Below are 14,191 nucleotides of genomic sequence, written 5' to 3'. Positions count from 1 at the left end.
GAATACGACTTCCCTCCCTTCCCCCCCCCCCCCCCCCAAACGGGTAAAGAGACGATTTTGCGCTCGTATTACTGATTATTATATCGGGCGCGCCAAAAAACGGATCTATACCTCTCAGCTCGTGGAAGCAGGCCAGTATGGACTTGGAATAGGAGAGCACGCACATCTTGTTGTTGACGGGTTCACCGCGACACCACTCCAAACAGCGTCTGGGCACTCCGCGGTCCGAACAGCAGGCCCTGTGATCCGACCCATCTGAAACACGAAATTATATTATTGTAAATTTTAGCGCGTATGATATAATATGAATATTTTATGTATGCGTGTGTAGACGAATACCTCAATGTTGCGGAGTACCTATATGTGTATAATGGATAATTTGCTGGATAACGTTATTGTTGTATACAGACTGGGCCGGGAGCCTCGAGATACTACGATAACATTAGTTTAAGATAATATCATATTATCATTGAGTATATTATAATATATTGATAATATTATGATTACCAATGATAGTATCATACTATTATGCGTTATTAAATGTAAGGTAAAGTGTTATTATCATTTCATATTTTTTCGACAAAAAAAGAAAAGCTGTTGAGTAATTTGATAAAAAACGATGATCATAAATTAAATTTAATAATATTGCCTACTTGCCACTATATCGGCTCTATTATATTATAATATAATTGTTCAACATTTTTAATTTCTCCTTGTAATAACTATAATAGTGTATACAAAAATCAATTTAAAATATATATAATTTATTACCGTGACTCGGGAATTTTGTAATATAAACGATTGTAAACGATATGTATACAGCCGCTGACTGTCCGATTCAAAATATATAAAATGGCACTTGGACGTAGGTAACGAAATAGTGTGAGATACAGGTTAATTATAATGATAATTATTTAAAATGTGGTACCTGATGCACATTTCATTAGTTTGTCAAAATCGTTGAAACAATCGGCTCTGCCGATGGCCACGTTGATGTCCAAATATGACGAAGAACACGCGTCCAAGCAACCGGCCGTCACGTTTTGTTGAACGCAACACTGAGTCACGTTGTTGGTCGTCACCTAAAAATATATACAAACACACACATATTATATATATATATATAAACAACGTATGACACATTGACACGAGATGGACTATATCGAACGCGTTGCAGTTAATGGATATTGAGCATAGTTTAATGGTGTATTAAGTGCATTGTTGAAATTGTGGTTGTCGAGTCGAGTGCTGGGCGGGATGCGGAAAAGCCATATTATAGTTGTTTTCGAGTACACAGTAATACAATGTACAGGGTGGGAAAAAAAGATTTGTATCCCATATGATACTCAATGGGTATTTGTTTCACAGCCAATCAAGTTTTGACGATAATTTTTTTAATATATTATTATCAACACCGATTCGAGTTAAAAGTTATAAATTGATATTCAATTCAATAATACGAGGACCATTATATACGTGATCAGTGGTAGTATATATTTTATTAAAATCGTGAGATAGATGTTAAATGAAAGAATTTTGGGTCTAATCACTTGGTAATATCTGTACTATTAATATATATTATTTTCTAAGCTATTTAACACGGATTAAAATTGTATTCAAGTCTATGATGATATTGTAACTTAAAATAATAATCATTAATTATTGACATATCTACAATGAGAAATAGTGTAATAATAATTATTATGTTACACACTTACTACTAATAGGAAAACTTTAAAGGTTAGTGCCCTAAGTATACCTACTTGTTTTTCAATCTGGATATTTTTACAATAATTTATTCAATAGTATGGAAAAGTTAATAATATTACTTGATTTACTCTAATAATTAGATTTATATTTTACAGTATATTTTGTTTCCCCATATAGTAAAACTTTAAAAGATTATAATGTATTTTGTATTCGTCGATCGTTAACGGGCACATTTACATATTGTACACATTTAGAATCTTTCCAGACTTATAAAACATAATGTTTGAATGCATATTACATATAGGTGTTTTATCAATTCATTCCATTGAAATACCTTCATCATTGATTGCGTGGTTGTGCTTTGTTTTGATTTGAATGAATGTAGAATATCGTGATAGGTACCTATGTACTTAACCTTAAGAGAATATGAACTATGAAGAAAGATGTTTTGTGGTAATTAGCTTACATTAATAATTATTGTATTTCTCGGACTCTTTAATTTTACATGATATTAGCTTAACGTCTAGCAATTGGTCGCAAAATTCTATCCTGATAATGTGTATCACATAGTTTTTATAAATTGGCCATCATCAAGTATACCTATTACTGATTACCATAATGGTGTCAAACTAGTATTGCATATCAATTTATATATGAATCATCAAATTACTCTCGCTTTGGTGCCCGTGGTAGTTTGTGTTTATCAGAAAAACTGTTTGGTTATATGATATAAAAACACATCTACAATTTGAGTAAAATTAAATAAAATTTAAAAATACCTACATAGCTACCTATACTAAATATGGATATCATACGCATACGAGTTTAATACCATCCTTTTGTCCACCTTGTGTACTACACTGTAGCCGGGGAAAAGTGTTTCGAATGACAATACAATAATAATATGACGGGTTAAACTAAATCGAGCAGAATGGACAGACAGTATGCAAATGTCATTCGAGACCGGTCGTCTCTCTTTCTCTCTCTCTCTCTCTCTCTCTCTCACACTCTCTCTATATAACCAAAGCGTATAAAAGCATATGATTAAATACTTGCGTGCTAGTATATATTTATAGATATTTGATGCGAATTAAGGCGATTTCAAGGATTTATAAAAAAACGTCGTGGCCGCCTTTTATCTGTCAGTTCGAAACAATATGTTCGTATTATATGCCATCAATCCTCGTTATTATATCGGTCGGTAATAATAATAATGTCGGGCCCAACACGGATTTGCCAAACCACGCGCGTCTTGTTTATACCTAGCTATACCGCGTAACTAAATATTATATATATGTGTATATAAAAGCACGAGTGGTGCGGTACCGTCGTCCCGGCCGATCCCGCCGCGTTTAATCCCCCAGCGGCCTTTGATCCTATACCGTGACAAATGCTCCGCAACGTGACTCGCCCTGGCCGTCACAGCCACAGTGGAGGCGTTATTACCATTATATTATATACAATATGTCGGTTCGTTGTGGAGCCCTATCGTATAATTTATCCCCACCCCACCGCCCGCGTGGTTTCGTCGCCATTCCGGGGGTAGGTCGGTGGGTGACAAAAAAAAAAAAATAGTCCTAAGCCCCTGGACTGAACCCGGCTAAGCTATTGCCGTATTTTGTCATTTGCGTGCGTATTCTAAGCCCTCCAAAACTCGTCAATATATATATGGTTGTATATATGAATACCCGTAAAAGAATACACGTGTGTCGTGCGTGTGTGAGTATGTCTATGATGTACGTGAGAGGGTGTAGGTGTTTAGAGGACATGACTCACCAAATCCCCAACCCTTATTGCCGTATCGTGTTATTTGTTTTTATGGCTATAATATAATGGTACAAATATTATCAGTGATGTTTCCATCAATTTTCTTCAATGTACCGTCGTCGAGCGTCTGATCTAGAGTATTTTATACTTTACTTATGTTTGATATGAGATGAAGAAATCAGAAAACGATCAAAAAGAAAATCCAAATTACGTTTTTTTTAAGTCCATACGAAATAAAAAAATCAACTTATTTCGTTAATTTAACAAAGGATAGGTATATCGCTATCTATAATGTACTCCTTAAGGCGGCCGATAGATTCGTTGCCTATATTATTTTTAGCGTTCATAATTCTAAAGTCAATACCCAATCAGTAGAGATTCAAAATTTATCAACAGTTCAGTCAAAAAGACCGTCGGAACCTCGTCTTAGATTATCAGTTCATTGTTTATTATTGAATTGCTAGAGAGTATACGGCACTGCAGTATATTCATGATTTTTCAACTACATTTTTAGAGGATACGGTGTAATAGTAAGTACTTAATTAGAAGTATAATATTATCATCCGAGATATAATACTTAATAATATAATATGAGGCGTCTATCTAAAACGCAAGTATTGCATCATCACAAAGTAGTATTTTCCTACAATCCCCTAATCCCCCCCTGGATACGCCACTGCCTACGACTAAATCGGGTCGTTGAGTTTTCTAAAATCATGTAGTGCTGCATGACCGAAAAGGTCTATTCGATTGGTCCTCCTCGTGTTATAGTAAACCGTAGTGTATCCAAATATTGTTATGGTGACAAACACGGAACTGGCGCTTATGCATATAATATTGGCGTGTACAAGACGTGTGTGCTACATGTGATAATAAAACATTACACGACGCATGCGCAATACCCGACCGGCGCGGTATGTGTTGTACTTACAGAGTTCCTGATGCGCACCGACACGGGCTTGGTGGAGCTGCCGAACGAGTTCTCGGCGTGACAGAAGTAGTCGCCGTCGTCCGTCTCTGTCAGCTTGCTAATGGTGAGCTCCATGACGAACTTGGTGTAGTCCTCTTTGGACCGGATCACGTTCACGTTGTGTTTGCCGCTCTGGATCACGGGCGTCCGGCCCTGTGGATCCCTCCAAAACATGGTTTTCGGTTCGGGGTGCGCGTCCACCATGCACTCAAGCGTCACGGTGTCGCCCAGGTTGGCCATGGTGATTTTCGACGCCACCAATTTGGGAACGTCTGAAACACACAGGATATTATTATGACGATAACAATAATAATCGTTACGAAAAGAAAAATAATATCGATGATAATAACATAACCAGCAAATTAACTCTAATATGCGGCCCCGCCGATAAACGCATTACTGCAGCAGGTATCACGGTAAAATGTCTCCATTTTCGCTCGCTAATCGGATCCAGTCACGTCAACAATACAAACGTTATTATATAAACCCAGTTATGGAGCCAATACGCTTCAATTATAGAGTGTACCTAATTTAATATAATTTAACCCTACGCAGATCACAACGTGTATAATGCAATATTCCGTACTCTGCCGCCAAAGAGAATATTGTTATGCGATGCTATAACATTATTATTTTAAGTGCCTACGTCGTATTTTACGAAATCATGATAATTACACAATATTATTGATGGTGATGATAAAATATAAACAAACATAATATTATTATTATTCATACCTAACTCTATTCTATTTCGTTTCAACCGTAGTCTAGTCTATTAGTATTTTAAACAAAAATCGTGTTGTGTACCTATTATACGGATATATGTTTATTATGTTTGATTCGTATTGATTTTGTCCCCATATAATATAGAAGACATTAAGTGATTTTATAGGGTATATATTTCGATAAAGTAAACGACAAACTTTCTTGTATAGGTACCATTCCAAAAATATATTATCATTATATTTTAGAACGTATATATTTTTTTATATGAGTAAATATATGTGGTTATTATTCTACTACCACCAATCATTTTATATACACACATGCTGCAGTATATGTATAATGTATATATTTACTTAAAATAACTCAGTTAAACCACCATAATCGAGTTTAAACAGTGCATGGAATAGTTCTGGTTATGTTTGCGTTAAACTTTTATTTTTGGTAAGCATTAACCGCATTTCGTCGACTATTATAATATAATATATATACTATGTCCCTTTTATCCGGAAACCCGCTTTCGTCCATTTTATATGCTTTGGCACGAATTTAGTTAAACGGTCCATGACGAATTTTGATGCGATTTCTGACAGACTGCTAGTGAGGGGGTGGTTAGGGAATGACGGTATCGATTTCACGTCACGGTGCTCTTAGAGCTTACTTAAATCGTGTCTCCGGTGGACTGACTGTGTGGTATAAAACAATGATGACGAGGGGTGGTGTGTGGTGGCGTCGGCGATTTGCCGGTAAACCGAGTGAAAAACCACCGGCACATCGGTGTGGGGACGTCGTGTTGTCCCGGAGGGAGGAAACGCCGTTTTAAATGATATATTGCTGGGGATAAACGGCCACCGGGTTAGGTACATAATAATAATAATATCACATAATATAATATATTATTATTATTACTATGTGAACGGAGTATCGCCGACCTTAAAACGACCCGGGCGGCACATTCTGCGCAAAACTGTTGGTTTTAGGGGTCCCCAGCACTTACCCCGATTCGATACAACAAAGATTCGTTCTCCGACCTAGTGTCTAAACAACGCCGCAGCAATGTTTGGTTACTAGACGGGAATCGAATTGGTCGAAACACACGTGCTTGGTGTACCGACGATGTGTGCGCAGGGAAACGTTCAATTTGCCGAATGGTTACAAAGACAATTTTATACGACTCGTACGCGCGAGATCACAAATTTTCTCCCAACGAACCCGACTTCAAAGTCCAAACTTCTATTTTAAAATGTATTTCGTTCTACAATTTATATCGCTACCCGCCGTTGAAGTTGTCATCATTAAGTATTAAACACTTATAGCACTTTACCAGCCACACTGTACAGGGTAAACTGAATGTGTATACAGTTCAATAAAGCCCAACGGTTGAGTGTTTTATTCACTTTGAGATTAAAACAAAACATATTAAACCTTTACGGGTTTTATCTCATTACGCGTTCACTCATTTCCATGTGAACAAAAAAATTATTGTCGTGGAACGTTATTGATTTGCATAGTCCTTCAAACTATATATTCGTTGAACAATATTGTGCTTTTAAAAAGGTTCGGTAGGTACATCACGAGTGATCACAGAATATAATTCCCTCTTCTGTAATAGCGTAATGGAATGAAATCAATATTTTTGTTTCATTATTCCTATAGTTTTATTCAGTTTTGTCTAGTGTAAAAATATGGGTCAGTACGTCAGGCTTAAAGACACTTTGTATCGAATTTTTCATACGTTTATAACTGACAAATTTTCGTTAAAGGTGTTTTTTATTTACAACTTGCTACAAAATAATAAATTTATCAAACAGCACACTACAAAATTTAATATTTATCTATAACTAAAAATTTAAAATCCATAGATAAAATAATAGAACTATTGTATACAATTATTACTAATTGCTTACACGAAGAGCAATATTAAACCCAAGACAAATTTAATCGAATAATGCATCTATCAAAAACATTTATTTAACCATTATTCAAGTTCACTTTAGACCTAGTCTTGTTTTGTCTTCCGTATATGTGTGAAATATATTGCATATAAAGCATCCATCTTCTAGGAGCGAAGATGAGAGTGTTAAAGCTGTGACACGGAAATACTACAAAGAAAAAAGAAATAATCTCTCTTTCTTTTTTGAAATATCGTATGTTGGGTGCGTATTTATAATGTCAGGTAAAAACCAAAGCTTTGATAAATCAGAAAACAATGTGAATAATGTTTCCAAAACTTTCAAGTTTCAACAACTTCGTAAGTAATTTAACTGTTTGTAAACGTGCTTTGACATTGTATAACGGATCATGAGAATTGTAATTAAATCTCTAAATATAGTTTACCGTTATGGTGTCATGACACTCGAAGGAGCGTTGAATTATTACAATTAATTTTAAATTTAAAATTTTTTTAAATTCTATTTTATATATAAAGCAATATTATATATTAATATATGAGTATAAAATATTATGTTATTTTATATATATATAGGAAAACGTCTTAAACTTTTCCTTCATTCGTTATTTTATATTCATACACACGTGTTTATTTAATATATACTATCAATCGAAAAGTTAGCAAATTACATACACCAAACTGAAAGTTTTAATAAATTTGTGAATTTTGAAATATTACGCGTCTTCAATGAAAATAGAAGAAAAATTAATAATATATAATATGTAAAGATACATGCTATTCACATTCCACAAAACTTCAAAGAATTCTTTTAAAAATTCGTTTCACGAAAATTACATTGTTGAGTTGATTTTTCAAAGCTTTCTTTTTAAACTAAACTGTCAACATCCAACAAAGGAATACAAATCTACATAATAGTTATCTGATGCCCATGTGTAGAAAGAGAAATGCGAAATAATTTTCAGTGTTAAGATCACCGAGAAAAATTACTACATCTTTGTATATTTATTGCATTAAAACCTAGTTTCTTAATTTTATTTTTTTTACTAAAAATATTTTCTTTGAGATAACTGGACACACGGAGTTCCATATATCATCCAAAAGCTTTTATATATACCATTATTTATTTACAAAATACTCAGAATGTTGCTTAATGCACTCCAATAGTTTTAATAATTGAACAGATGTACTTTTAAATTTTAATGATATTTAACTGTTTAATTATGACCTAAGCGTAATTACGTGCTTCTTCTAAAATTCGCAAATAGATAATTTGAAATATCTATAAATAAAGTTTTTATTAAAACAATCGAAAAAAATAATATGATTGTGTTATTCATGTTACATAATATAATTTTATTAATATAACCTTAATTGTGTGTTCATTTCATATTACTTTTAGTACCTATAAGAAGCCACCTAAAATCGAGATTTTTAATTATATTTTATAGAAACGTAAAACCATTTATTTCGTAGATAGTAACACGAATAAAGTGTGAAAATACTTTTAAAATGATACGATCTTGTGTTACCATAAATATTAGTTCATTATATGGGGGTAAGTTATTATTTATAATACAATGTTATAAAGATATAAGGTACAACACTACTAAACCAAAATACACGTGTAACCTATATTCAAAAATAATGATGGACTATGTTTGGTTGTTATTAATATTTACGATTTCAATAATTTTGTGTTTTATTATTTATTTTATTCATCGTATTATTTTCAATAATATTAAATGTCAAATATGTAGTAATATAATATACCATCATATTTCCATATAATAATATTGTGAACCATAAAATGTTGTCTTTTTTTATAAGGTCATAAAAGTATACTTAATGTATAATATTCATTAGTTTCGTTAATATATTTAATATTACATTTTTTTATCATTAAAACTTGTTATAACTTATAACTATGTATAACAATAAATTTGGTTCTACACGATGTTAAAACGAAGAATAGAATAAAGATAATATATCTTATACATCATCATATTACGAGTTTTTTTTTTATTATTGAAATTTAGTTAAGTGCCTACTAGCGAATGTTCATAATATTTTTTTTGTAATTAAATAAAAATAAGTTTAGTTTGACAACTGCTAATTTATTGTTATGTACCTATTAGGTGTCTATATTTTAGTCTTTAGATATATTTAAAATCTCCAAAATGTATCAAAAAAATAAGACATAGTTAAGAATTTAGAATACTTTGGGAATAAAAAAAATAAAAAACTGTATAATACTGTTATACCTACTATAGGTGTACCGTATACTAGGTATACGTTTTTGGTTTTAATTGTATATTAATATTTTATACATAAATACACTAGCGGTATTCTGAGTCAGGTATCTACAAAGATAATATTATAAAACAAACAAATTGCTAAAATATGATTTTCAAAGTGTTACTTACAGCTAATACTGATTTTTCTCGATGATTGCATAGGCGTACCGTAGCCATTATCTGCATAGCACGAGATTTCATCCATGTCTCGTGTAACGTTGTGGATAACGGTCACCATGTGTCTAGATGTCTCTTGTCTGACTAATCTTCCAGATATGTACAGTGATATGGTAGGTGATGGCGTACCCATGGCAATGCACAGCACGGTCATGCTGCTGCCTTCCATTACCAAGTTTATTGGATGGACCGTTGGAGGCTATTTTAAGAAAATATTACATTAAACGACTTCAAAAACTTCGAATAAATAACATAGCGTGTTTATTAACGAAATACTTTTTTGTTCATATTATACACACACAGAAACGCCATGTATAATACAATCTCGGTGGCGTCATTTCAGTTATCATAGATGGGGTAAAAGTTTTTACCAGCTCATAAAACTGAATAAAAAACTTAAAAACCCTCGCTTCGTTTGCAAGTTAATTTACACTTAAATTTGTATCTCAATTCCATTCCCATTTTACTTAATTGTATGAGTATCCCAAAAATATATTTACTTTTTATTTATTTAATCGCAACGGCATGGAGAGTTAAATAAATATGATACCTATTACTATCAATCCCTTTACACGGTGATGGATTTTGAGCAAACGAGATAAAATATTTTTTATTATTATATTCATTATTTGGTCCATTGAATAAACAGGAAATTATATTAATGTTTTTGATCTTAAACTATATCAAATGTACGAAACGACATGTATGATGTATTGATGTTTATCTAGTTATGAACAGCATATTTGTATTCGATATATGAAATACCTACACCAACAATATATTTTTCGATATCAAAGTTATTTCTATTAAAATATAGTTTTGAATTAATAACATGAAACAAAATTATCAAATATGTAAAAACCTACAAAACCTATTTATGTTTCAACGTATTGAAATTCAAATAATAATTAAATTACATTGATCATTTTACACGATGACTATAACAAATAATAATATAGTAAAATACCACAAACCTCAACGAAAGCTGGATAAGCGGGGTCGGTCCACGCAATCAATGTTTCTGACGGCAAGCTTTTACCATTCTTCGACATGGCCACTATGTAAATGATGTACTGAGAGTTTGGAGATAGATTTTCCACGGTGTACGCAGGCACAGCTACATCAATTTGATGGAAGACTGTTTCCGCTACTGATTTCCAATACAACCTAAACATATAAATAGGTATCACTTTTTTTTTTTTAGAGAAAATTGTTGTTTTAAATATCATAGACCGTGGATTTTGTTGTGTATATATTTAGTTTATTAAATTCGTCTAAGACTGTAAATACCTACTATCATACTTTTTATTTTGTTAACCGATAAAGTATAACAGTATAATTAGATACATTATAATATAAACCGTCTTATAATTATAATAATATTATAATATTATATAGTTATAAAAATAAGGGTCGTAGGCTTAACAACATTTTTTTTAACTTTATCACCAAGTAGGAACAATATTTTGTTTTCATTCCTCATTTAAATGATATAGAAACAATATCCACCTCTATATTAAAATTATAATAAATCGTTATTTAAACTACAATTATTTACGGCTATTAGAAATAACAAATCTACAAGTATTTATTGTAGTTATGATAATAATAAAGAATTGAATTAAAGAAAATTGTTTAACGCTTTTTTTAAATATCACCAATGTACTTTTAAAAAACGATTCGCCAAAAATTGTAAAGTTTAATTTTTGCAGAGGCTTGAAATTAAGCCAATTCTTGGAAATTACACAAAAATTTGTTATCGAGGTTACCTATCTCATACCTTGTAAGACAATAATTTAGTAGGGTATTCGAAAACGGTCGTTTCCTGATAAAATATAGCACAAATGGGAAATTCAGATAGTCCTCTAAGCCCAGTTTTCCCACATAATAACAACGGACATTAAGAATGGGTTGTTTTATTGCTTTGAAAAAGTATTTTTCATAAATTACCATGAAACTTTATATTATCTTCTCAGTAAATCGACGGTTACTTAACCAATAAAATTATAAGTAAACGGTCATAGTGCTAAAATGTCCATCTCAAAATGACCACTATCTACTAGTATTAAATTCTTACTTGTAAGTTATTTCTTCGGACACGTGACTAAACTCGGGTGGCTGCCAAGTGATAGTAACGTAGTTGGCACTGTGAGCTGAAACGGACAATGAATGTGGTGGAGATGTAACGCCCACGACACCCTTACCATTCAAATCTATAGTGGAGGTCGGTAATTTTAGTAAATACAAATACATGAAGTTATTGTGTTTAATTATTGCGTACCTGTTTCGGTGATATTGAGCAAGAGTATAGATGACGGTAATGAGGTACCGTGTATATTTTTTGATACGACAAAAACTTTGTAGAGTTTCCCAGTTTCCAATTTCATCAATACCACTGAGTTTTCAGTGACTTCCATTTGCTGAACAAACAAGATATCATAATTGTCTTAATAAATATTCATATCACATATTTCCCCCCTTTCATTTTATACTTCTTCAGCTTTTATCGTAACTTTCACAATAATATAAACAGTTCTTATTCTTAACAAAACACGTTTATGTATATGATTTTTATTAAAAACATACTAATTCTACTATTAAATATATTATATCACGTCATTCAACGCACAGCCAACCGTCTCTCTGTATCTTCACAAATTTGATTAAACGTTGTTTTAACACATTAAAATACGAAATTCATACCTGATCTAGTTTTATCGTGTTTTCGTGGACCGTGGAATTATTAACTTTTTGATAGTGCACTACAAAACTGGTTACGTTATTATTGTCATTGGGAGGATTCCATACCAACGAAACACTGCTGTTGGTTAATTTCACCGCGTGCATGTCTCCTACTGGCCCTGGTAACTTGCCTGTACCTGTGAGTTTAATTTATATTACTATTTAAAATTAGCGTTCATACCTATAATGCCCTACATGTTACATAAGAAACTTTTGTAAAATTCAACGCATATAATGTAATAGGTACCTCCTATACCCGAGTAAATGATTAAAAATAAATCAAAACTATTATAAAATGTGTACTTAGGTACATATACCTATACTCCGGCCCACGAGAGTCCATACGTAAACTGCGCATTCATATAGTAATACGTGACGTCTGTTTTCTCCCACCATGATGCCATTCCCACTATTCGGCAACGTGCCGATGCGCATTGACGGACGCGTTTTTACGTATGGACTCTCGTGGGCCGGAGTATATACGTATACAATTTACAATTCAAAAATGTAACTATTTTAAGTCATGTCAAACAGAACATAGAACATCATCGTTCATATTATAATTTTAACATTATATTGTATACTTTAAAAGTTTGGCTGTATGTATAAGAGATTACAACTTGAACACACCTATATATCCCATAATAATTATTGTTTAGTATCTTAGAACTTAAAACACAAACACTATATAATATATTGAGCATGATCAGATGATATCTTTAAGCTATCAACGTGTCATAACTTATAAACTTACGGCAGAAGTAATGTGTCGTTTTAAACTGTAGTGGTGAACAGGTCTGGTTTGGTTAGGCGAGCTACCGAAAAAATCTCGGTGGGCCGCTTAAAGTTTGGGCCGGTCGTGTGAGTGTGAGTGAAAATAAATAAATTAAATAAATTATGTTTAAAATACGATTGGCCACCTATAAACTCGTAATAATTATAAACGTAATTTTGGGCCACTGAATATGTAAATGGGCCGCTAATAGAAGTGAAAATCTCGAGTGGCCGATACATACCAATCCGGCCCGGGTGGTGAATATTAAAATAAGAGATAATGATGATTATTCATAAAATTAAGGGGGCTGGAGCGTGATTCATTTTTGGTCGAAAACATAGCTCACGACTTCAATCACTACGCCTAATATAATGTTCCGATATTAATTTTGAAAGCAAATTTGAATTTTTCACTAAATTATCTATGCTTTGACAATTTCATTTTTCTGATTTTTATTTTTTTTTTACTTAGAAATTCACTAACAAAAAGAGTAAAAATAGATCATATTCATAATTCAAATTTAAATACATTGATATAGAATATGAAAAATGTACGACAGTTAAAGCATAGCAAATTTAGAGGAGAATTCAAATCTGCTTTCAAAATTAAAATCGGAACATCCTACTGAGCACTACGCTTGAAGTCAGAGGTAGTATTTTTTGAAAAAAATTGTTGTCATTTTATAAAGCAATATATGTTGACTTTTGCATGCGCGTAGGTAAAATTACAGACGTACATCCTGGTCACTATGATGCCCCTTTTAAACGTGATCAGTACTGCGAATTACGTACACTAATGTTCATTTACTTTCAACCCATACACAAGACCCAGATAAACAGAAATATAAAATGCCTAGTTTTTACTCCTTAGAATTGATTACGCTCCAGTCCCCTTAAGACTTTGATATATTTCCCTAAAACGATTCTTTATTGGAGTAAATTCATTTCAATCTGTTTATAGAATTATATTATTTAACTATTATCGTCTAGAGGTTTCCACTAAAAAAACCTATTACTTATTTAATTTTTTTGATTTATTTAAACGATTGAAATGAACATACAACCAGTTTTAATTTCATATTCCTAAGCAGAATATATTTGAAGTAACTACCTATTTCGATC

At 32.3% G+C, this 14,191-nt stretch overlaps 2 protein-coding genes across 2 annotated transcripts in view; both read right to left on the bottom strand.

Annotated features, from left to right (window-relative positions):
• Positions 1 to 12,466, bottom strand: part of LOC115034443 (Ig-like and fibronectin type-III domain-containing protein 2) — a 12,553-nt gene extending 87 nt beyond the window's left edge. Inside the window, exons 1-8 of the mRNA XM_029491468.1 lie at positions 12,257 to 12,466; positions 11,835 to 11,973; positions 11,631 to 11,766; positions 10,528 to 10,720; positions 9,506 to 9,752; positions 4,409 to 4,719; positions 929 to 1,082; positions 42 to 255 (exon numbers count right to left, since the gene is read on the bottom strand). Of these exons, the coding sequence (XP_029347328.1) occupies positions 42 to 255; positions 929 to 1,082; positions 4,409 to 4,719; positions 9,506 to 9,752; positions 10,528 to 10,720; positions 11,631 to 11,766; positions 11,835 to 11,973; positions 12,257 to 12,400 (1,538 nt within the window). The 5' untranslated portion in view covers positions 12,401 to 12,466. The remainder of the gene's footprint in view (positions 1 to 41; positions 256 to 928; positions 1,083 to 4,408; positions 4,720 to 9,505; positions 9,753 to 10,527; positions 10,721 to 11,630; positions 11,767 to 11,834; positions 11,974 to 12,256) is intronic.
• LOC100168069 (nostrin) overlaps positions 1 to 14,191 on the bottom strand; it is a 51,411-nt gene that overhangs the window by 21,914 nt on the left and 15,306 nt on the right. The gene's annotated exons all lie outside the window — the stretch shown is intronic.

The sequence above is a fragment of the Acyrthosiphon pisum genome, chromosome A3 (assembly GCF_005508785.2).
Source record: "Acyrthosiphon pisum isolate AL4f chromosome A3, pea_aphid_22Mar2018_4r6ur, whole genome shotgun sequence".
Lineage (NCBI taxonomy): Eukaryota > Metazoa > Arthropoda > Insecta > Hemiptera > Aphididae > Acyrthosiphon > Acyrthosiphon pisum.
This window is presented reverse-complemented; position numbering and strand designations above follow the sequence as displayed.